The sequence below is a fragment of the Artibeus jamaicensis genome, unplaced genomic scaffold (genome assembly GCF_021234435.1).
Source record: "Artibeus jamaicensis isolate MK-2021 breed Jamaican fruit bat unplaced genomic scaffold, CSHL_Jam_final contig_525, whole genome shotgun sequence".
NCBI lineage: Eukaryota > Metazoa > Chordata > Mammalia > Chiroptera > Phyllostomidae > Artibeus > Artibeus jamaicensis.
Genome location: NW_026521874.1, coordinates 2,505,390 through 2,527,578, shown reverse-complemented (window position 1 = coordinate 2,527,578; position 22,189 = coordinate 2,505,390). Strand labels below are relative to the sequence as shown.

General features: G+C 55.5%; 1 protein-coding gene across 1 annotated transcript in view; it reads left to right on the top strand.

The window, feature by feature from the left end:
* DNAH10 (dynein axonemal heavy chain 10) overlaps positions 1-22,189 on the top strand; it is a 94,411-nt gene that overhangs the window by 52,813 nt on the left and 19,409 nt on the right. The window contains exons 45-57 of the mRNA XM_053669841.1: positions 499-644; positions 1,756-1,908; positions 4,229-4,489; positions 5,765-5,937; positions 7,966-8,059; positions 8,318-8,485; positions 9,059-9,247; positions 12,250-12,421; positions 12,876-13,079; positions 13,632-13,712; positions 15,190-15,387; positions 16,286-16,447; positions 17,736-17,910. Coding sequence (XP_053525816.1) covers positions 499-644; positions 1,756-1,908; positions 4,229-4,489; positions 5,765-5,937; positions 7,966-8,059; positions 8,318-8,485; positions 9,059-9,247; positions 12,250-12,421; positions 12,876-13,079; positions 13,632-13,712; positions 15,190-15,387; positions 16,286-16,447; positions 17,736-17,910 — 2,176 coding nt within the window. The remainder of the gene's footprint in view (positions 1-498; positions 645-1,755; positions 1,909-4,228; positions 4,490-5,764; positions 5,938-7,965; positions 8,060-8,317; positions 8,486-9,058; positions 9,248-12,249; positions 12,422-12,875; positions 13,080-13,631; positions 13,713-15,189; positions 15,388-16,285; positions 16,448-17,735; positions 17,911-22,189) is intronic.

Sequence of the window (22,189 nt, the reverse complement as noted above, 5' to 3'; positions counted from 1 at the left end):
GGTTCTCAGGAAGCGATCAGATGAAAGACTGCCAGTGTGGCAGCGAGCCAGGCCCAAATTCGAGGGTTTTTTTTCTCTTCAGAGAAAGTGTTGGGCCGGGGAGCAGAGCCTTTAGATTCGCTGGTGGTGGCAGCAGCGGGGCCGCCCTGTTGTTAGTGCCCCGAGTGCATGTCGGGGCTGGGTGTGGGAGGCAGGGATGGGCTCTGTGCCTGGACTGTCAGGCTGGCCCCATAGCCAAAGGGACGGCCAGCCTTGTGAAGTCTCCCCTGGAAGTGGGGCATTTATCGGACTCACGCTATACCTCCGCAGAGCTCTGAAAGGTCACGGTCGGGGAAGTGAGCTCCTGAGATTTTACCTGGGTCACATGGCAGGTTTTTGCCGACACCTTTTATGGGATCTGTGAGTCTTTGCAAAGCTCCGTGTCACCAATGCTCAGGTGCTGGCGTCTCTGTCCAGCCCCGCATCTCCGTGACACCCCGTCTGTGGCGTGTTCCGCAGTTCACACGGTGGACACCACCCGCCTCACCTGGGTGCTGCAGCAGATGGTGAAGACGAAGCAGCCCGTGCTGTTGGTCGGTGAGTCTGGCACCTCGAAGACGGCCACCACCCAGAACTTCCTAAAAAACCTCAGCGAAGAAACTAATGTGAGTCTGTGTTGTGCTGACCGGGCTGGAGACGGCGGGGCCGGGGGTAAGCCGGCTGCCCGTGGGGGTCACGCTCACCCACACCCCGGCACGTGCAGACGTGGCTGCTGAGCTTGCAGGGTGTCGTTGTGGGGGGCACGGGAGGGGTGTGCGCAGCCAGGGGAGCTATGGGCTCGTGGGCCCAGGAGAGGGAGGCAGCGCTCAGGAGTGCCCTCCGCAGGGCCCCTCGGCCCGGACGCAGTGCTGGCGCTCACGGGCCCAGCGAGGCACACCTGTGCGTGGTCACTGCCTGGAGATCCCATTCGGCTCCCACGTGTGCAGCTCCTGTGGACGTGCACTTGGGGCCCTTAGCTGGAGGGTGCTGTCTAAGGCGTCGGTTCTCCGGACCAGCAGCATCCCCTGAACACTTGCTTAATCCACTCCAAATCTGCTGAACGGGGCACTCTGAGACCAGGGCCCATGGGGCTGAGTGGCACGAGCCCACCAGGCAACTCTGACGCCTGAGGTGTGAGGGCCACAGTTGGCTCCGAGAAGCACAGGGAGAGGCCTGGAGCCTCTGTGCGAGAGGACATGCTCCCCACACAGGGGCCCGGGGCTCCCTCCCCTTCCTCTTGGCAGTCGGTTCAGAGATGGAGCCAAGGGTGGTCTTGCTCCCATGACCCATTTGCAAGACACGGAGGGCATGATAGGGCGTTGTTGCTTCGTCGTGTTGCAAATGCCTCTGTGCTCTTCACCGCGTCATGTGATCGCCTGTGAGGAGGCCCGAGCAGTCTTGTTAAAACGATCCTGCAGGTGGGAAGGACGAGGCTCAGGAAGGCTAAATGACGTTTTGGAGGTCACCTGGCTAGGCTTTCGTGGAGCCAAGACCCCCCAGTCCGCCTTGTCCCCAGGGCTCGCCCGTGGCAGCTCGTTCTCACCTCCCAAGCCACCGGAAGGAAAGAGGAATCCCTGCTCTAGCGCTTAAAAAAGATGGTGTGCGGACACATTGGTTTCCTAACGAGTCAGCTCAGGCACCGGCGCGTTTGCAGAAGAGATGGTGGCTTGCAGTCGGACTTCCACTGCCGACGGCAGGGGGCAGAGACCGACCTTGGGAGCTGTCTCTCTGTTTCAGATCGTGTTAATGGTCAGTTTCTCCTCCCGTACCACGTCCCTGGACATCCAGAGAAATCTAGAGACAAATGTGGAAAAGCGGACCAAAGACACGTACGGCCCCCCCATGGGGAAGCGCCTCCTGGTGTTCATGGACGACATGAACATGCCAAAGGTAGTGTGGCGCCGCCAGTGGGGGGGGGGGCCCGGGTGCTGCGTGTGTGGGTGGCGCGTGCACGCGAGAGCCCTGCCTACACTCCGCATCACGTCTGCAGGGCCCGTGTGGTGGGGGGCCAGCCCGGGAAACCGTGTTCCCGGGATGCTCTTCCTGCACAGGGCGCGTTTTCCTTAGTGGTTGTGCGCCTCAGTTTCTGAAAAGAGTGAAGCAGGTGGCAGGTGGCCTCTGAACCACGCCCAGCGTGCGTCTGAGTGAGTGGTTTCCAAGTGAGCTGTTCTTCCGATGAGCGTGCTCTTCAGCCCCATATACGTGGGGAGCATGAGGGCAGATGCCTCCCGAGAATTCCTTGGGATTTACCAAGGGAGGGGACTGAAGCACGTGGGATGGGTGTGTTTCTGGGGCCAGAGCCTGGGAGTCGCAAAGTTTTTTTAGTACTGGCATTTAAATTTATATCGTTTCTACAGAACCATTTTTTCCTGGAAATATATCGTATATATCTTTCTGAAGGACTGTGTGCAAAGCCAGGATCTGTCCATTTATCCATGCACCTGTCCATGCATCCATCCACATATCTGTCATCCACCCACATGTCCATCATCCATCCACATGTCCATCATCCATCCACGTGTCCATCCATCCACGTGTCCATCATCCATCCATCCACGTGTCCATCATCCATCCACGTGTCCATCCATCCACGTGTCCATCATCCATCCACGTGTCCATCATCCATCCATCCACGTGTCCATCATCTATCCATCCACGTGTCCATCATCCATCCACGTGTCCATCCATCCACGTGTCCATCATCATCCATCCACGTGTCCATCATCCATCCATCCACGTGTCCATCATCCATCCACGTGTCCATCATTCATCCACGTGTCCATCAACCATCCATGTGTCCATCATCCATCCACGTGTCCATCAACCATCCACGTGTCCATCATCCATCCATCCACGTGTCCATCATCCATCCATCCACGTGTCCATCATCCATCCATCCACGTGTCCATCATCCATCCACGTGTCCATCATCCATCCACGTGTCCATCATCCATCCACGTGTCCATCATCCATCCATCCACGTGTCCATCATCCATCCATCCACGTGTCCATCATCCATCCACGTGTCCATCATCCATCCACATATCCATCATTCATCCACGTGTCCATCATCTATCCACATGTCCATCCATCCACGTGTCCATCCATCCACGTGTCCATCCATCCACGTGTCCATCATCCATCCATCCACGTGTCCATCATCCATCCATCCACGTGTCCATCATCTATCCATCCACGTGTCCATCATCCATCCACGTGTCCATCATCCATCCATGTGTCCATCAACCATCCACATGTCCATCATCCATCCATCCACGTGTCCATCATCCATCCACGTGTCCATCATCCATCCACGTGTCCATCATCCATCCACGTATCCATCATCCATCCACGTGTCCATCAACCATCCACGTGTCCATCAACCATCCACGTGTCCATCATCCATCCACGTGTCCATCAACCATCCACGTGTCCATCATCCATCCATCCATGTGTCCATCAACCATCCACGTGTCCATCATCCATCCATCCACGTGTCCATCAACCATCCACGTGTCCATCATCCATCCACGTGTCCATCACCATCCACGTGTCCATCCATCCACGTGTCCATCCATCCACGTGTCCATCATCCATCCATCCACGTGTCCATCATCCATCCATCCACGTGTCCATCAACCATCCACGTGTCCATCATCCATCCATCCATGTGTCCATCAACCATCCACGTGTCCATCATCCATCCATCCACGTGTCCATCAACCATCCACGTGTCCATCATCCATCCACGTGTCCATCAACCATCCACGTGTCCATCATCCATCCATCCACGTGTCCATCATCCATCCATCCACGTGTCCATCATCCATCCACGTGTCCATCAACCATCCACGTGTCCATCATCCATCCATCCACGTGTCCATCATCCATCCATCCACGTGTCCATCAACCATCCACGTGTCCATCATCCATCCATGTGTCCATCATCCATCCACGTGTCCATCATCCATCCATCCACGCACCTGTTTGTCCATCCTTCCAATTACCATGTGTTTACTGAGCACCTCCCAGGACTGGTGCCATGCCGCGATGTGTAGTGCCTGCCCTCGTGGAGCTCGCAGGCTGGTGGGGAGCCAAGTGCAGGTGAACGTGCGGTCGCAGGCTTTCCAGAAGCTGGTGTGCAGAGGCATCGCTGGCTCTGCTTCCTTCTCTGACTGGGGCCTTCCTTCCTTCTCTGTGAACAAAACAGGTGGATGAATATGGCACGCAGCAGCCCATCGCCCTGCTGAAGCTGCTGTTGGAAAAAGGCTACTTGTACGACCGAGGGAAGGAGCTGAACTGTAAAAGCATTCGAGACCTTGGCTTTCTGGCTGCAATGGGAAAAGCCGGGGGCGGCCGCAACGAGGTGGACCTGAGGTTCATTTCGCTGTTCAGTGTCTTCCATGTTCCGTTTCCTTCAGAGGAGTCTCTGCATCTCATTTACTTCTCCATCCTGAAAGGCCACACCTCGGTAAGCTGTGCTGATTAGCAGTCCGCCAGGCCGGGCCCTGTGCTGGGTGGGCGTGTCCGAGGGCCAGCCTGCTCATTCAGTGCCATGTGCACAGTGCCCCCGGGGCTTGCAGGGGCCTGTGAACGTTTTCATTTCTTTCAAAACCAGGAGAAAAAACTGAATGTAACCCAGCCTGAATTATGTTCATCTTTATACTCATGTGGTCATAAAATTCAAAACAGTATGTTTTTATGAAGAAAGGGGCTCAGAGACAGAAGTGCCTGGGGCCCACGGGAGTCAGGATGGGGCCCTGAGGTACAGTGCCACCTGGAGTCATAGCTGTGAATCAACTAGGGCTTGGGGCGGGGTGGGGCTGGTTCCCCTGTTGCTCCTTGGGCAAGTCTCCGGAGCTGCCCGAGGCACCTTCTCCCCTGGAGCAGGGAGGAAAGGAAGGGACCCAGCCCCGAGTGGCGGGAGAGCAGGGTGAGGGGAAGGCGTGTTAACCGAGTGTGGCCCGTGCCCAGCATGTAGTGGACGCCTGTCAGGTGCCAGTTGTTGCTGTTATTAGTAGATATTTGGGCCCCACAAATGAAGCCCATTCTGATCCTGCTGTTTTCCTTCTAAAGTGGGGCCCGCACACTCAGAGTCTTCAGGGCCTGGGCAGGAAAGGCAGAGGTGTGGCCTGGCCAGGCGGGGTCAGCAGCCTGGCCTGTTCACACTCTGCCCTCGGCATTGGTGTTCAGAGTGTGAGGCCAGCATCAGTGAGACCCAGCCTGGGAGCTGGTTCACACCTGCTGACTCGTCCAGTGTGAGAATCCAGGGGGGCAGAAGCAGGTCAGAGGATGAGTTTCTTTTTCAGTATATTTTATCTCCTCTTTAAAGATGATGGCAAAACTCGCATGAGATTAGTTATTGTAACCATTTTAAGGTATGGAATTAAGTGGCATTTAGTCCATTCACAGTGGTTTACGGCCTTACCCCTGCGGTTTAGTTCCCAGATGCATTTGTTACCCTGAAAGCAGTCGTTCCACCCCACCCCCCTGCCCCCGGCCACCACTCGTCTGCCTCCCACCTCTGGATTTCCCTCACCTGGGCGTTTCCCGTAAACGGAGTCACTCACGCACGGCCTCTGTGCCCGGAGTCTCTCGCTCGGCCGCAGTGTGCTCTGGGGCCCTTCCGTGTCGCAGCCGGCGCCCGGCTCCCTTCCGGGAGGACCCACCGTCCACCGAGTGGACGGGCTGCAGGTCACTTCTCTGCTCACCCCGGGTGGCATCTGAGGGCTGTCGCCTTTCTCAGGTGTTTCACGAGAGCATCCTGGCCGTGAGCGACCGGCTGACGCGCTGCACCTTGTCCCTTTACACGGACGTCGTGCAGGACCTGCCCCCGACCCCGTCCAAATTCCACTACATCTTCAACCTGCGCGACCTCTCGCGGGTTTTCCACGGGCTGGTCCTCACCAATCCCGAGCGGTGAGTCTGCTTTGGCTTTTCTTACTCTTTTAAGGAAAGTGAGATGGGGGTCTTACGGACGATTTTCATCAGTTAGTGTGTCTGGGAAGTGCTTGCCGTCTCTCTGGTTGTTAAAAGAAGAAAGGAGTTAAGTGCTTGGCGTAAGGCCTGCTGCTGTGCAAGCCCTTGAGTTGAAGGCAAGTGGGACAGGAGAGGCAGCGGTGTGGCCGTGTGGACAGGCGTGTCCCGCGGTGAGACCGCTCGCTGATCTCTCGTCTCAGTCCTGAAGTCTAAACTGGCCCACATGGTGCCTTTTGCTCGTGTGACGGAACTGTTTCCAGTTCAGGCTGGTTCTGTTGTGTGAGTCCGGGAGAAGGAAGCAGAGAGGACAGAAGGGGCTTCGGTCTGCGTGCACAGGTTTTCTGTCGCGGTCCAGCCGCAGCGGGTCAGGGGGTCCCACAGGTGAGGGCAAGGCGTCGGCGCTGGGTAACAGACGACAACACGCCTCAAAGGACAGTGAAGCTCTGTTCCGTTTATTGCAAGTACAAGCAGGTTTTTATATTTTCATTTCAGGTAGTGATTAATATTTGCAGTATAACATGATCATTTAAGCAGAAAAAATCAATACAAAGGTAATCAGTAAAAGTACAAAAGTTCCCATAGATTTAGTCAAAGATTATTTTAACTAGGAGAGCCATTAATCAGACAATTAGAAATATCTTATTGTATATTAAAGTTTCTCAGAATTTGGTATAGGGCATAAGGATACGCTAAATTGAGTAGAGAAAATAGGAGATTTATTATAAGGCCCTTGTGATGTCTAACTTAGCTATCTACCTCTTTTTTGCTTAAAATGTTTTTTTGTGTACTATAAATTCTGACTCCCTAGTGACTGTTTAGTTTGTAATAACTAACTAGCCTTTGTTACTACTTTGCCTGTCTAGTTGATATATATTTCTATTCAAGGTAAAGGAGGGGCTATTCCTATGTTGCAGGGGGCTTTTAAGGGTACTTCTTTTAAGTTTCTCTAGGAGTTCTTTTATAGACATGTTTTGTATTTTGATTCCTTTTAAGAAAGTAGTGAGATCATCTCCTGATTTCCTAGAGTATTCTATCTTATCTTGGGTGTTTTTCTAATGATTGTTATTGATTAAGCTTGAATTCTTAGGTTGTTCTGATTATTTCCTTGTGCCTATATTCCCTGACGTTCTAGTATGATATTATTATTCTGTTCATTGAGCCGGGAAAGGTCTAGGCACACTATCTGAATCACTGCCAGGGTATTCATAATGATTAAAGCAGAAAAGGTCATGATCCCCAAAGCAAGCACAATCACAATAGGTATTGCAGGGCCTTCCATGCCACGTCCACCAGGTTGGAAACTGCTTCCTTGAAGTCTTACACCCCCTCTCAGGACCTTGTCACGGAGAGAGGGATCCAACAGTAGACACGGCAGTAGACGTGGCAGTTTTCTCTTTAAAACTGGATTTACTCAGGCCCTCACAGTAAGGCATGCTGCAGTCTGTGCGTTGCAAGGACAGAGTCCCATTATGAATCCATGTCATGTTAATGGATTCACACCCACCCACCCACACACACCGACTTGCGGGTGCCCTCGAGGGCCTGGAATGGCAGCTCAGATTCCCGGAGTATCGAGTGGAGTGGGGGCTCTTTGCCAGAAACCAGAGAAAGCTCCAGATCTGGGGCTGGATGGGGCTGGTTCTGTGGAGTGGCCGCCAGTGCCCCATGCTTCATTTAAACTCATGAGTTCCAGCAAGTAGGAGCGGGGCCGGTGCTCACTTTGTGCCGTGAGTGTCGTTTGTGGAAGATGCCCTTCCTCCCCTGCCTCGGGTAGTTGCAGACATGACATGATGGTCTTCACCCTGAATCTGTCGTCTTCCGTTAAACCGCGTTAACGTGAGACCAGCGGGGGCTGGACTGTGGCGATGTTGTCCTCTCTGCACCCTGGGAGCCCATCTGCAAACAGGAGCGTTTAGCCCTGCCTTCTCCAGCTGACACCCTGGCTGACCTTGCCCCTTGGTCACGCAGGTTCCAGACGGTGACCCAGATGGTGAGGGTCTGGAGGAACGAGTGTCTGCGGGTCTTCCATGACCGATTGATCAGCGAGGCGGACAAGGAGCTGGTCAGTCCATCGAAACCGACACAGCAGATGCAAAACTAGCCACAGAATTCTTCTCCGAGTGAACAAAAACCATTAAAAACCCAATGTATTTTAAATATAGTAAACCTTCACTAAAAATAAAAGTCAGCCCGTAGAGAAAGGGGATTGTTAAGTACCTTGTGGCAATTGGGAAAGAAATTAAACACAAACCGCATGACCCTAGCATAGGCTGTTTCTGTTTCCCTGGTAAGTGCCAGCCCGTGCGTCCTCTGCCCTTAGGTGCAAGAGCACATACTTGACCTGGTCACGGAGCATTTCCACGACGACCTGGAGGCCGTGATGAGGGACCCTATCCTGTTTGGAGACTTCCGGATGGCTCTGCACGAGGAAGAGACACGTGTCTACGAGGACATCCAGGATTACGAGGCGGCCAAGGCTCTGTTCCAGGTGCAGAGGGGCCCGTCCTCTCGGGGGAGCCGAGTGTTGCAGGGAGGCCCCGGAGGCAGAACTGGGAGGAGCCCCTGGGCCTCCCTCTGTCTGGGTTCAGAACACAGGCTCATGTCTAACCTGGGGGTCCCCAGGCAGGCACATGGCAGTGACCTTAGGAATTTGTTAAGCACACAGACCCCAGGGGCACAGGCCTCCCCTTTATCAACTCAGGGAGGGGCTTGGGTTCCGGTGCACGGCCAGGTTTGGGGGCCACTCACCTGGCTCTGTCACTCATTTTCATCTTGACTCTCGAGGGGAGCCTTGTAGCCAGCCAGTCAGTGCTGCTGGCTGCCCACGGGCCAGCAGAGGGGAGTCTGGGTCCCATAAACCCGGATGGTGCAGTCACTTTGACCACTGTGCGCACTGAGCAGAAGCTCTCCTCCATTCTTAACGCCTCCCAGACAAAGGGCAGAGTCTGCCTCTGCAAACCCAGGGATCTTGGAATTCTTTTAATTTCTATTTATTTATTCCAGTAGTTTACTTGTTTTTACTGTATGTTTCCCACTACCTGAAATTTTGTAAATTCATCAGGAAATTCTTGAGGAGTACAACGAAAGCAACACCAGGATGAACCTGGTCCTCTTTGACGACGCCCTGGAGCATCTGACGCGTGTGCACCGCATCATTCGCATGGACCGTGGCCACGCCCTGCTGGTGGGCGTTGGGGGCTCCGGGAAGCAGTCTCTAGCTAGGCTGGCTGCCTTCACAGCTGGCTACGAGGTGAGGTGCCTCCCCCCCTGCACCCCCACCCCAGGGGGGAGGTGCCTGAGGGAAATAGGTCGGACATGCCCATCTCTGCTGTTGGCAGTTCATGCAGTGCTGGAACAGTTGGAAACGGTCATAACGTGGTGTTCTCACGGAGTTGAAGTGGGTGTTTGTCGGATCTCGGTACTATTCTGACTGTGCAGGTGAAGCGTTGAATTCTTGTACTGGTTTTGGAGTGGAGACTGTGCTGAGTTTGGAAGTCAAGTGCGAGCCCCCAGGTGGAGGGGTCGGGGCCCGGCCCCAGGGTCCTGCGCTCAGGTGGGCAGTTGGCTGGCTGCTGTTCTGCCCAGCCTGTGGGGGCAGTGCTCCAGGTCAGCCTTTGAAAACAGCTTCAATGAGGCATCATTTGCAGGCCATACTACTTACCCATTTAAAATCTACAGCTCCGCACTTCTCGGTGGATTCACAGACACGTGCAACCATCACCTCCGTCTGTGTTAGAACAGTTTCCTTACCCACGTAGAAATCTCGCCTTCCCACACCCCCAGCCCTAAGACACCACTGAGCTGCTGTCTGACTTGACCGATACTCCTATTCTGCACATCTCCCGTAAATGGGCGTGTGTAGCATGGTCTGTCGTGACAGCCTTGTTCACACAGCCTGACGCTTCCAGGCTTCACCCACGTCTCCAGATGGCACCCGTGTGCAGGGCTGGGTATCTTTGTCCTGTGTGCACACACACCGCCCTGATTTGTCGCCATTCTCTGATGGGCACTTGGGCTGTCCCCGCCCTTTGGCTACTGTGAGTGATGCCGCTGTGAACGATCACGTGTACACGTTAGCACCGACATGTTCTCACTCGGGCACACATCACAGGGCGGGCTTGCTGGGTCCTCTGGTGGCTCTATGTTTAATCATTTAAGAAACTGCTGGCTTGTTTCCCGAAGTATCTGCACAGTTTCACATCCCCACCAGCACCAGGCGAAGGTCCTTAGGGTCTTGCGGTGGCTCTCATGCCACCCACGGGCCCCTCGCCCGCACGGCCTCTCCCGGCAGAGAGCAGGCCCTGCAGTGAGGCCTGCGCACAGTGCACCCTCTTGGTGAACCTGCTTCTCTTCAGCCCCATTCGTCGTCAGACCCTTCCATCGCCCTCCATGTCTTTGCATTTGTGGAAAGCTGGCCCCACAGCCCGGGCCTCCTGTCGCTTCCGTGGTAGGCACATCCCCTTGCGGGACAGACCGGGGTCTTCAGGCCGCCACCCTCATTCCCAGGCCCCCCGCTGCCTTCAGAGGGCTCACTTGTGGATGCATTTTCGTAACCCTTCTACCAGTGAATTGGATGCGTTCCTGTTCCTTTCTCCACACCTTCGGGGATCAGATTGAACTCCACACGGTCGTCGTCGCCATCCCCAGAGAGGGACCGTGCGCTCGCTGGCCTCCGTGTAAACTTGGCCCGGCCTCACGGGGACAGTTTGGAAAATGCAGGACGGTCTGGGGAAGATGGAGGCCCCTTTGGTCTCGCTGCCCGGAGATGGCCGCCGCTGACCTGCGCCCCTCAAGGACCCTCCTCCTTGTACTCGCTTCTGACTGGCCCTGGGTCAGCAGTGTGCGTGACGTGTGATTTATCCTGTCTGCCTGTTCATCACGGCATCATTTCAAGTCAGTGAGCGCGTGTGCCGTGTGCTCTCAGACATGGCGGTGTCTCCCCGTGCGGACGGGCGCTCCGTGAACCCTCTGTCCGTGGGCGTGGAGCCCTGTTCCGGTTTCACTGTGATGAGCGCTTGCCGCGGCGAACGCCCTTGGCCACGCGTCTTTGCACGGTGATCCTGTCCCCCAGCGATCCTTTTCTCGGACACTGGGAAACGGGCGGGCGAAAGGGTGTGAGCGTTTACCAGACTTCTGCCAGCCAGCACCAGATTGCACATTAGAGAGTCTGGACCTAAATTCGTGCTGGGATTCGCCTCTTTGGAGAGGAAATCAAAAAGGCCTAGGGAGAGGCGAAGACTTAATTTTATCCATAGTTTTGTTAACAACAGGTTTCAAGCAGATACAGCAATGTATTTCATCCCAGGTTTCCTGGGGTGTAACTGACGGGCATCACGTTATGAGTCTCGGGTGTGGGTTCAACTCACACACACCGTGAAATGATTACACCAGTGAGGCTAGTTAATACCCATTATGTCGTGTGGAGACAGCTAAAAGAATGGGAAAAAACATTTATATCTATTTCATGTGGAATAGGATTTTAAAAGTGCTCTTAAAAGATTTTATTTCTTTTTAGAGAGAGGGAAGGGAGGGAGAAGGAGAGGGAGAGAAACGCCAGTCAGTCGGCCTCTCGCTCGCCCCCCACTGGGGACGCAGCCCGCCACTCAGGCAGGCGCCTTCGCTGGGACCTTCTGATTCGTGGGCTGGTTGGGACTCAGCCCACGGAGCCACACCAGCCAGGGCAGGGTTTCTAAATGTAAGCATTTAAAACAGTGTTCGGTGTTTTACACATCCGCCCACAGTTTACCCCACTGTGAGTAAACTCACATGTGCGAGCGCACACACCTGTCAGGTGTGTGCCTGGGTGTGTTTTTCCTCTTCCTTTGTGGCCCGCCCTCCTCTGCTTCCTTCCCGGCCTCCTCGTTTCCTGTCTTCCTTTCCTTTCTGTCACTCAGGTCACTCATTTTAACAAGCGAGGGTGTCTTTTTCAAACCCCTCTGCTTTCCCACGCTCCCATAACCCCATGTGGACAGGCCTGTGCTCCCCGCACTCTCTCACCCGCCCCCACAACGTCTGTCCTGGTTGTGTGACAAAAAGGGACATGACAGTTTTCTTTGTTCTGCATTTCTTAATATTCTTTCATGAATACAGCCCAGGTTGTCTTGTTTTGCTGTCACTTGTCCCTCTCTGCTGGCTGCACGGCCTGATGGCCCCTGCCAACACGCACCTCCGCCTCACGGGTGGCCCTCACCCCCGAGGGGCCGTCAGCCCGCCTGGCCCGGGTCTCACGCGATCGCTCCGCTCCGTCGGCAGGTGTTTGAGATCCTCCTGAGCCGAGGGTACTCTGAGAACAGTTTCCGGGAGGACCTGAAGAGCCTGTACCTGAAGCTGGGCGTGGAGAACAAGAGGATGATCTTCCTGTTCACGGACGCGCACGTGGCCGAGGAGGGCTTCCTGGAGCTCATCAACAACATGCTGACCTCAGGTGCTGCGCGGCGGGGTGCGGCCGGCTCTCCGTGCTCGGCCTTCCACGGGCTCCGACTGGGGACTGTTCCACCTTTTAGTCCCCACAGAAGAGGCCACGTTTAGGCTGTCGCCGCTGGGTGGGGCCAGCCAGGGGAACTGTGGTCACGAGAGCATGGCAGGGCATTAGCAGTCCCCCGACACCTAGGTTGTGACAACCAAAAACGTCTTTGGACGTTGCTGACTATCTCTTGTGGGGCAGAATTGCCCCCAGTTGAGAACCCTGCTTTAATGCTCATGATAACCTCCCTGGCAGGCGGGAGGCCCGGGCCCCCCATCTCCCCGACGAGGAGACGGGGCTCCGAGCGGGGGAGCCCTGCTTTCTGGGCTCTTCTCATGACACTGCATCTGTCGTTCCAGCACCTGCCGAGATGGTGGCCCGAGACTCAGGGGCCGCGGCCTGCTTTGTCTTCCAGGAATGGTGCCCGCGCTTTTCCCAGAGGAGGAGAAGGAGTCCATCCTCAGTCAGATCGGACAGGAGGCTCTGAAGCAAGGGATGGGCCTGGCCAAGGAGTCCGTGTGGCAGTACTTCGTGAGCAAGAGCACCAACAACCTGCACATCGTCCTGGGCATGTCGCCTGTGGGGGACACCCTGAGGACCTGGTGCAGGAATTTCCCAGGTATCCTGAGCCGAGCTCACACGTGCGAGTCCCCTTTCAGCGGGGCGCGCGCCCCGGAGAGCAGTGTGCGGCCTGCGGTTCCACCAGCAAAGTCAAACACGCCAGGTCACTGGGTTGAGATCCAGACTCTGCAGCGCGGGCTGTGCCCGCCCCTCACAGTTGCCACTGGCTCTTGTGTGGTGTGTGGGCGGGTGCTGTCCTTCTGACTCGAGGACGTGCTCCCAGTCCCGGGTACGAGGCCCACTGTCCGCTTGCTTCCATTTGGGGGAGTTGTGCCAGCCTTGCACAAGGTGCAGTGCCCTGCGGACGTTTCTGGTGGTCAGCGTGGGGGTGGCAGTCTACTGACGTGCAGGTGCCAGAGGCCGGGGGCAGCCCCAAACACAGGGTCCTCCGGCACGGCTGTCGGTGGTGCTGAGGCTGCAAGACCTGCTGCTGACGAACCCTTCTCGGACACAGCGGCTCGTTCTGCAGTCTGTGGGGCGGCGCAGAAGGGTCCCCGTGCAGCGTGTCGGGTTGCAAAGTGACCCCTGTTCCCTGCTCTCTGCTTCCCAGGTCTGGTGAACAACACCGGCATCGACTGGTTCATGCCCTGGCCTCCGCAGGCCCTGCACGCCGTCGCCAAGTCATTTCTAGGTGAGTGACAGCTTGCGCGGGGACCATATGGTGGTCCGAGCGGTGGGTTTGCATCCTTCTGGGTCTGAGTTGTGGTCCAGTAGATCTTTCACTGGTAACCCCCATGACCACGAATGAGCCTTAGCGTGTTAGTGTGTTTTTGGAAGATACTGTGTTTTAGTTCAAACAGACTTCAGGGAACTCAACAGGACAATTTAAGGTAACAATCGATGAGGTATCATCCAAGGCAGGAGTTGGCAAACCACAGCCTGTGAGCCAAATGCGGTCTGCTGCTTATTTTGGTCAATAAAGTTTTATTGGAATGTGACTCACTTGCTGATAGATGTTCTGTCTATGGCTGCTTTTGCGCTGCAGACACGAAGTTGGGTTGTCGCCACAGAGACCGTGTGGCCCACACAGCCCGAATGTTTGTGTGCCGACCCCTGGCCCAGAGGCAGCTAAAGGACCTTCCAGTAAATTGATTATCAGTCAGCACCGAATCTTCTCTAAAGTGTCAAATACCTTAAGCTTTGGTTATTAACTTCAATCTTTGAAATAAAAAAGCAAATTAATTTATCTTCAGGAAAATACTCTTTTATGGACCTAATTTGGGCAGATTTATGACACGGGGTGACCTCATTAATAGTGCCACCCTGTAAATACATATTCAATAAATAACAAAGAGTTATTTCTCCCTGTACATGAAGAATGTAGTTCTGGGGGAAGGGGCTGAGAAAGGACAGAACTCTCTGTGTTCTCAGAGAAGATTTCGAAGTGTGGAGCCGCGCTGTGGTCCAGAGACACACCCACCAGTGATGGTTGCTCTTTCATTTTCAAAACATTTCTGTGTCTTTTAAAAGTTAAAATATATAACACAAAAACTGCCACGTTAATGATTTTCAAGTATGCAATTCAATGGTATTTAGTGCATTCACCTTGTCGTGTGGGCACTGTTGTCCACGTCCAGAGCTTCTCTCCCCTTGTGACACAGACTCGGTGCCTGCTCACCCCGTCCCTGTCCCTGTCCCCGTCCCCTCCCTGGTTCCAGGGAACCGGCTGCACCTCCGCTTTCTGCCTCTGAATGTGCCCATTCTAGACATTCCACATGAGTCACATCATGGGTGCTGGTCCTTTCGTGTCGGCTGCTTTTGTTCGGCCTGTTTGAGGTCGGTCCCGGTGTGGCCTGTGGCCGGTGCTCCTTCCTCCGTGAGGCGGAGTAACATTCCACTGTGGGCACGGACCGTCACCTGCTGGACAGATGGACCCTGTGCTTGTCCATCCTCTGCTGAGGGACACTTGGGTCACTTGCGCTGTGGCTCCTGTGACCAGTGCTGCCGTGCACGGTGGCAGACAAGACCGCTCGTGTGCATTTTTCGTTCTTTTGGGTGCATTCCCAGGAGTGCAACTGCTGGGGCCTGTGGGAATTCCGCGGGTAACTCTTCGAGGAACTGCTCTTTTCCTCGTTTTGAGAGGCACGTTTCCCGTCCTTCCTCTTCAGGGAACAATCTGATGATCCCAGCGGAAAACACAGAAGACCTGGTGGACCACGTGGTTTTGGTGCACGAGTCTGTGGGCGAGTTCAGCAAACAGTTTCTGCAGAAGCTGAGGCGCAGCAACTACGTGACCCCTAAGAATTACCTGGATTTTATCAACACGTACTCGAAATTGCTGGACGAGAAAACTCAGTACAATATAGGTAAGACGAGGATGGGTGGGTAACAGAAGTTGTTACTGTGGATGCTGGTCACACCCGATCTTCCCCTCCAACGGTGTTTCTCAGTGGCTTCAGGAGCACTCGGGGCTGAACGGAGCAGGACACAGCCTGGACTGTGTGTTTCGGAAGGGGCTCTCCCGTGCGGGCGGGGCCCTGGTTCTTACTCCTCTGCGCCGGGCTGGGAGCTGTCTTAGCTCTACATTTTCACTGCCATAGACATACTCTGGTGGCAGCCCTGTGCTCTGTTGGAAAATGCTTTTGTTAATGTTCGTTTATTGAAAAAATAGGAGCCTTCTAAAGAATTCTAAAAGTAATGTACACGTTATAGAAAGATGGAAAATATAATCAGAAATACTGAGGAAATATTAAAATTGCTTCTAAAATTTTGGCATAGAGATAATCGCTATCTAAATTCTGGTTTAAATCCTTTCATAGCTTTTTGCTGGAAAATGCTTTTCAAAAATGCTCTGGCTCTTGGCCAAATTAAGGGATGTTTTCAGAAAAAGATTCATTTCGGCCCTGGCTGGTGTGGCTCAGTGGACTGAGTGCCGACCTGCGAAGCAGAGGGTGGCCGGTTCGATTCCTAGTCAGGGCACATGCCTGGCTTTCGGGCCAGGGCCCCAGTAGGAGGTGCACAAGGGGCAACCACACATGGATGTTTTCTTCTCTTTCTCTCTCCCTTCTCCTCTCTAAAAATAAATAAATAAAATCCTTTTAAAAAATAAGGAAGAAAGAGATTCATGCCCGCTGACGCCATGCCACCTGGCAGCGGAGGTGCCCTGGTGAGCCCGGCGGGAGGAGCTGCAGCGGGACCTCCCACGGGGCCTGCCGGGGCCCAGCGCCCACCATGGTGGTGGGTGCGGGCGTTGTCTTTCCTCAGCTCAGTGCAAGCGTCTGGAGGGAGGCCTGGACAAGCTGAAGGAGGCCACCGTCCAGCTCGACGAGCTCAGCCAGAAGCTGGCGGAGCAGAAGATCGTGCTGGCCGAGAAGTCTGCTGCCTGTGAGGCGCTGCTGGACGAGATCGCCTCCAACACAGCCACAGGCGAGCGGGCGCTCGGGCGGGTCAGGGCTCTGCTGCGCGTGGCGGGACGATGCTTTTTGACCCTTGGATTTTCGACCCTGCATTCCCGTCAGGCCCCCTTAGCGACCATGCACACCTGCCACATGCAGGACTCAGGGCCGGTGCCTTAAGGTTTGACGGGAGTGGCAAGGCCGCGCTTGGCCTGCTGTAGACGCTGGTCAGCGCCGCGTGCTGGCCGGAAGCTAACCCCGAGAGAGCGCCACGTCGGGTGATGCCGGTGAGGCCCACGTGCGTCTGTTGCGTGCTGCGGAGTTGCTCCCTGCGGCTGCCGCAATGAAGCACCACGAAAGGGCGGCATAGAAAGAAACAGACATTTATGTCCTCACGGTTGTGGTGGCGAGGCATCTGGAAGGACGGTGTCGGCAGGGCTGGGCTTCCGCCCCGGGGCTGCAGGGGAGGCTCGGCCGCAGCTCTGGCCTCCGCTGCACGGGTGGCCCTGGGTGCTTTTGGGCTCTTGGATGTGTCACTTCAGCTGCTGCCTCTCCCGTCATGTGACCCTTCTTCCCGCTGTGTCTCTGTGTCCTCTCGTGGTCTTCTCGTAAGGACACAGTCACTGGATTAAGGGCCCACCCTGCGCCGCACGGCCTCATGTTAACTACACTACAAAGACACTTCCAAATAAGGCAACGCCCTGAGGTTGTGGGCAGGCTTGAATTTGGGGGGAACATTATTCAAAGTGGTGGGTCTACTGTTGGTCACGCCTGTTCTGAACGTTGGATTTACAGCCCCTGGGAGGTGCTTGTGTTCTAGTGAGTGGGACCAGCGAGCCAGTGAGGTGGCGAAGTTTCAGGTCAGGGTCAGAGTCGTGAAGCATGTGAACAGAGTGAGGAGACTGTGAGGAGCAGAGGGGCAGGCCACTTGGGGGGCAGCGTGGCTTTTTGAGCTGGGCCTGAGTGCACATAGGGAAAGGTGACGAAAAGGCAGAGAGACCTCAGCGAGCCACAAACTCGGGGGGTAGCCTGGCATCCTCCGCCAGCACTGGCCCAGCGGGCCTGGGGGATGTCACATGGGGCAGAGCGGGTGGGACCTGGGTGAGAAGGTTGGAGTCGGGGCAGCCGTCCTGGTCGGAGACCTGGGGTATGGCAAGGACTCCGGTGCTAGTGGAGCCCTGAGGCCACTGGGCTGGCCAGGGCTCATTAGACCCCTGTGGCCCGGTGAGGACCCGGGGGCTGTGCGTTGCTTGCCCCCACAGCGGTGGCCTGTCCTGCCCATGCCCAGCAGCCTCACTGACTGCCCCCTCCCCACACAGCGGAGGAAAAGAAGAAGCTGGCGGAGGAGAAAGCCATGGAGATTGAGGAGCAGAACAAGATCATTGCTGTGGAGAAGGCCGAGGCCGAGACGGCCCTTGCCGAGGTCATGCCTATTCTGGAGGCCGCCAAGCTGGAGCTGCAGAAGCTAGACAAGTCGGATGTGACCGAGATCAGGTATCGACGGCAGTCTCCAGCTGGGCTTGTCCCCAGTGTCCCTCCTGAAAGCAGTTACGGTAGTCGTGGCGGCCACTGTGCTGGGTCTGTTCCATGGTGGGGACTGTTATTATCTTCATTTGCAGGTGAGGGAAGTGGGGCCCCGGGAGGCGAGGTGGCTTGCTCTAGACCCCCCCCCCAACTGTTAGGTGGCAGGACCTGCTGACCTTGAACCCAGGCCAACTCACAGAACGGGCTGTGTGGGAGAGGTGGAGCTTTGTAAATCAGTCCTTTTGATGGGGACACACTCAAGGCTGGGCCAGCACCCTAGCACCCTGCTGGACATGGTGCAGCAGAGCTGTCCCCACTGAGGGACCGTGGGAGATGCTCTAATCCCTTACCAGCCAGAGGGGCTTGCCCAAGGCAGGGAGAGCGGGTCTTCCCTGTGGCCCCAGACATCTTACAAGTTGGTCTGTGAGACGTTTCCCCTCCGGCCAACCAGAGACTTGCCCGCTGTCGGTGAGAGGTGCAGGTGCGGGGCGGGTGCGCTGTTAACGGGGTCCCGCTGGTAGAGTCAGCACTGCGCATGAAGCCAGGAATAAACACCGTCTTGCCCGCCTGTCCCCTGTCCTTGGGCTGCCCGGCACCACCCTCTCGCCCTGGTTTAGGGACCTCAGCTCTCTCCTCTTGCTCTTCGTCGAGTCCTCGTTTTCCAAAGGGTTCTGTCCACTGACTCCACGGTCGGGGCTCCCGGGAGAGACTCGTGTCCAGGCTGGTGGCTTACTCTCTGCGGTGTCTGTCCTGGCGGGACGGGAGGGGCAGAGCAGCGTGCCTTGTCGGGCTCTGCCTTTTCTGTCTGCTCGTGGGCGAAACGTGGGAGTTTGAACAGGGCGTTTAGCCGGTTCCGGGGCGGAGGCCCGAGTGGCTCTGCAGAGCGTCTGGAGATGCTGCCACTGTGAGTGGGAAGCTGTCGGTTCGGTCCTGGTTCCAATGAAGGGGTGAGGATGGACGTTTTAAAACGGCAGCGACCTGTGCTGGGAGGTGCCAGAGCCAAGTAGACAGGCAGGCCCCACCACGTTGTGGGGGAGACCTGTGTACACGTTGTCCGGGAGGTGCCCAGCCACCAGGTGACTTGAGTCTCGGACAGTTTCCCAGTCAGCAGCATAAAGGTGTCGTGAGAGCAGAGGTGGGGAGGGTTTCTGAAGGGAATTCATTTGGGGGGGCTGTGAGCCCCCCACGAACCTGAAGGGGAGGGGGAGAGGGGTTACCACAGGTCCACATGGGGAGATTGATGTGTGTTCCCTGCCATTGGACGTGTGCCTGTGTCACCCTGAGACAGGTGTGAGACGGGGGCCTGGCTCACCATGAGAAAACAAAGGTGGCCTGTGACCTGAAAGGAGTCATTTTTAAAGATTTAATCATTAGAACAGGCAATTGTGTGGCTTTGCTTCTTTCTGGCTGTGTGACCTTTGGCAAGGCACCTAACCTCTCTGCGCTGCTGGCGTTTCCTCATTTGCAAAATGCGGATGATGGCGGCCATCCCCATGACCTCAGGCTGCTCTGAGGACCAGAGTTCTCAGAGCTGGGGCAGGCTCACGGTCACTGCCATGTGGGCATTAGCCGGGACTGCAGTTCCGGCATCGAACTGACGGCCGCCCGTCAGTGCAGCTCCCCTCCCTCCCTCAACAGGTAGCTCTGCTCGCAGACTCATCCGCCGGAAGGGTTTTCGGTGCGGGTTCAAGGCGACCAGCTAGACCAGGTCTCTTTAGCTCCCAACTCTGGATTCCAGGGTTTGTAGGACAAGGGGCACTTGGGTGTTTTTTTCTTAACGGTACACTGTTCCTGTTTTCCTGCACCTTAGCTTTGCCACCTGATAATACGTTTTGGAGATCTTTTACATGGTGGTATGTGATGAACTTCCCTAATGCTTTAAAATTGTCCCTCACTTTCTGTCACATGGCTGTGCCCTCACTTCCATCATTTATTGAACCAGCCCCCATTTACGAGTCTTCAGCTCGGCTCCAGTCTCTGCCTTTGCCGTGTGGCAAAGGGTAACCGTGGCCGTGCTTCACACCTGGGCAAGCCCCGGAGGGCTGCCGTCCCAGAAGTGGGGTCCGCGGGTCCGTTCCCTCCGCGGGGAGCAGGAGACGCATTTATCCTCCTGCTGGGCCGCCGTGTGCACGACCGACTGTCCACAGCCTCACCAGCGGAGGGCGCGACTAGACATTTGGACTTGGACTTGTTTAGTAGATGAAAATGGTATTTGTGTAGCTGTCATGTGCATTTCCCTCATGGTGGACGGGCCTTTTTTCATATGTGAAGGATTCATGTGTGTTTCCTTTCCTGGGAAATGTTCACGCACTTTGCCCGGTTTTTCATTGGATTGTTGCTGTTGTTGCTTTTTTTTCTTACCCATTTCCAGGGGATTTGTATATAATGAGATCAGCTTTTTATCCATGATATGAGTAGAAAATATTTTTCCAGTTTGTCCTTGGCCATTTGACTTTGTTTATGAAGTTTGTGTGTGTGTTCGTGTTTGCTGTGTATAAGATATTTATGTAATGGACTTTTGCAATATTTTATTTTGTGGCTTTTGCATTATGTCGTACTTAAAAGATCTTAAAACCGGAACATTGTAAAATAATTTCTCCATGGTTTCTTTCTATGTTTCTATAGTTCTTTACATTTAAATGTTTGATCTCATTGGGATTTTTCCTGGGCTTCCAGGTGAGTTTGGGTGCAGTTTTATTTTGGGGGGATGACTACAGTCTGGCTTTCTCTTAGGTGGTGTGGATGTTAAGTGTGACGAGTCGGCACTCATGTCATGACGATTTCATGTCCCTTTCACTCTCTGAACAACACCCCCTTGTTAGGATGCTTAGTCCCCTCTGTACACAGAGACCCTCAGATGGGCGAAGACAATCTGCCGTGATGCTCCTCTGTCGTGTAAAAGGCTCCCTTGTCACTGGCTTGTGATTTCATTTCCTTTCTTTCATTCACTCTGCAGTCACTGGGTGCCCACCCCCCCGGCCCCGCGCTGGCCTGGGGTGAGCAGCTGTGAGCCAGGCAGGTGGGGGCTTCACTGCACGGAATGGATGATCTGGGGGAGGCATGGCATTCATGTGGACAGTGAGGTCACCCAGGACTAGGTCAGGGAGGAAAGGTCTTCGTGGCTGGGAGCGAGGAAATGGCGTGGTCTGGGGTGGGTGGTCGGGGGAGGAAGCGTCATTTAAACCGCCCTGACTGGAGGGGAGTGACCCTGGGTTGTGGGGTGGAATCGGGAGGGTCTCCCGGAGACTGGAAGGAGCTTGGGTCCAGGGAAAGACGGGCAGTTGGAGCGTCTGGGGGCGCGTGGGTGAGGGCCGGTGGGGGCTGCGGTTTGTGGTGGTTTTCCTCCTTCAGAGAGGGCGGCAGCTCGTCTTCCTCTGACTCCCTCATCCCTGAGCTTCTTTTTGATGGAAGAAAGGCATCAGGTGGAACAGACACGTTCCCGTCCCACCTCCAGTTCTGGTCGCCGAGGCTCCCGGGGGGCCCTGTGAGCGGACAGCAGGGAACTCACTGTCACGCACTCAGAGGACTTGGGAGCTGGAGGTTTCGGTCCCGCTTCCCGTTTTATACATTGGGAACCTGAGAAGTGTGGACATTCCTAACAGGCCCCGGGGCTCGGGACCCTGCACGGAGGCCTGGCTCTTTTGTCTCATATCTGGAACCTTCTCTCTGATTCTTTCCCCCTCTGACTATTCAGAGCACAGCGGCCTGGGCCCGGCCCTCCCCAGCCCCAGAGGAAACCCTTTAAAAATGGCTGACTGATGGCGTTGCCTGCTTTTGTAAGCCCCTAACGCCGGCCTAATCGAACCTCTTGTGGTGTGACTCAGGATCGTCACTTTGATCACCGGGCTGTGTTGGGGACATTGCCCTGACTGTCTTTACACTGCGGCGCCCCCTCTTCTCTTGCCTGCGGGGCAGTGGGTGGGGGTTCACCAGTACACAAAGCCCCCGCACTGCAGTGGTGGGGCTCGCTCTCCCCCCCATTTCCATCCCCACTCCCTGCCCTCCCTCTCCCCCTGACATGACAACTGGCCCCAGTGATCCTGCCGACTCCTGCTCTCCTTCCCCTTCCTTTGCCTTTGCTGCGTCATTGTCCTTTGGCTTCCATCTCGGCACAGCTGGTGGTTTGCACAGCCTTGCCCAGGGGCAGCCCCTCTGGGCCTGTGCATCCCGTTGCCGCCGTGCTTGCTGCTTTGGGTTTCCAGTTCCCAGAGGGTTGAGAGCACCGTGCACAGAGTGGCAGCGCACAGTG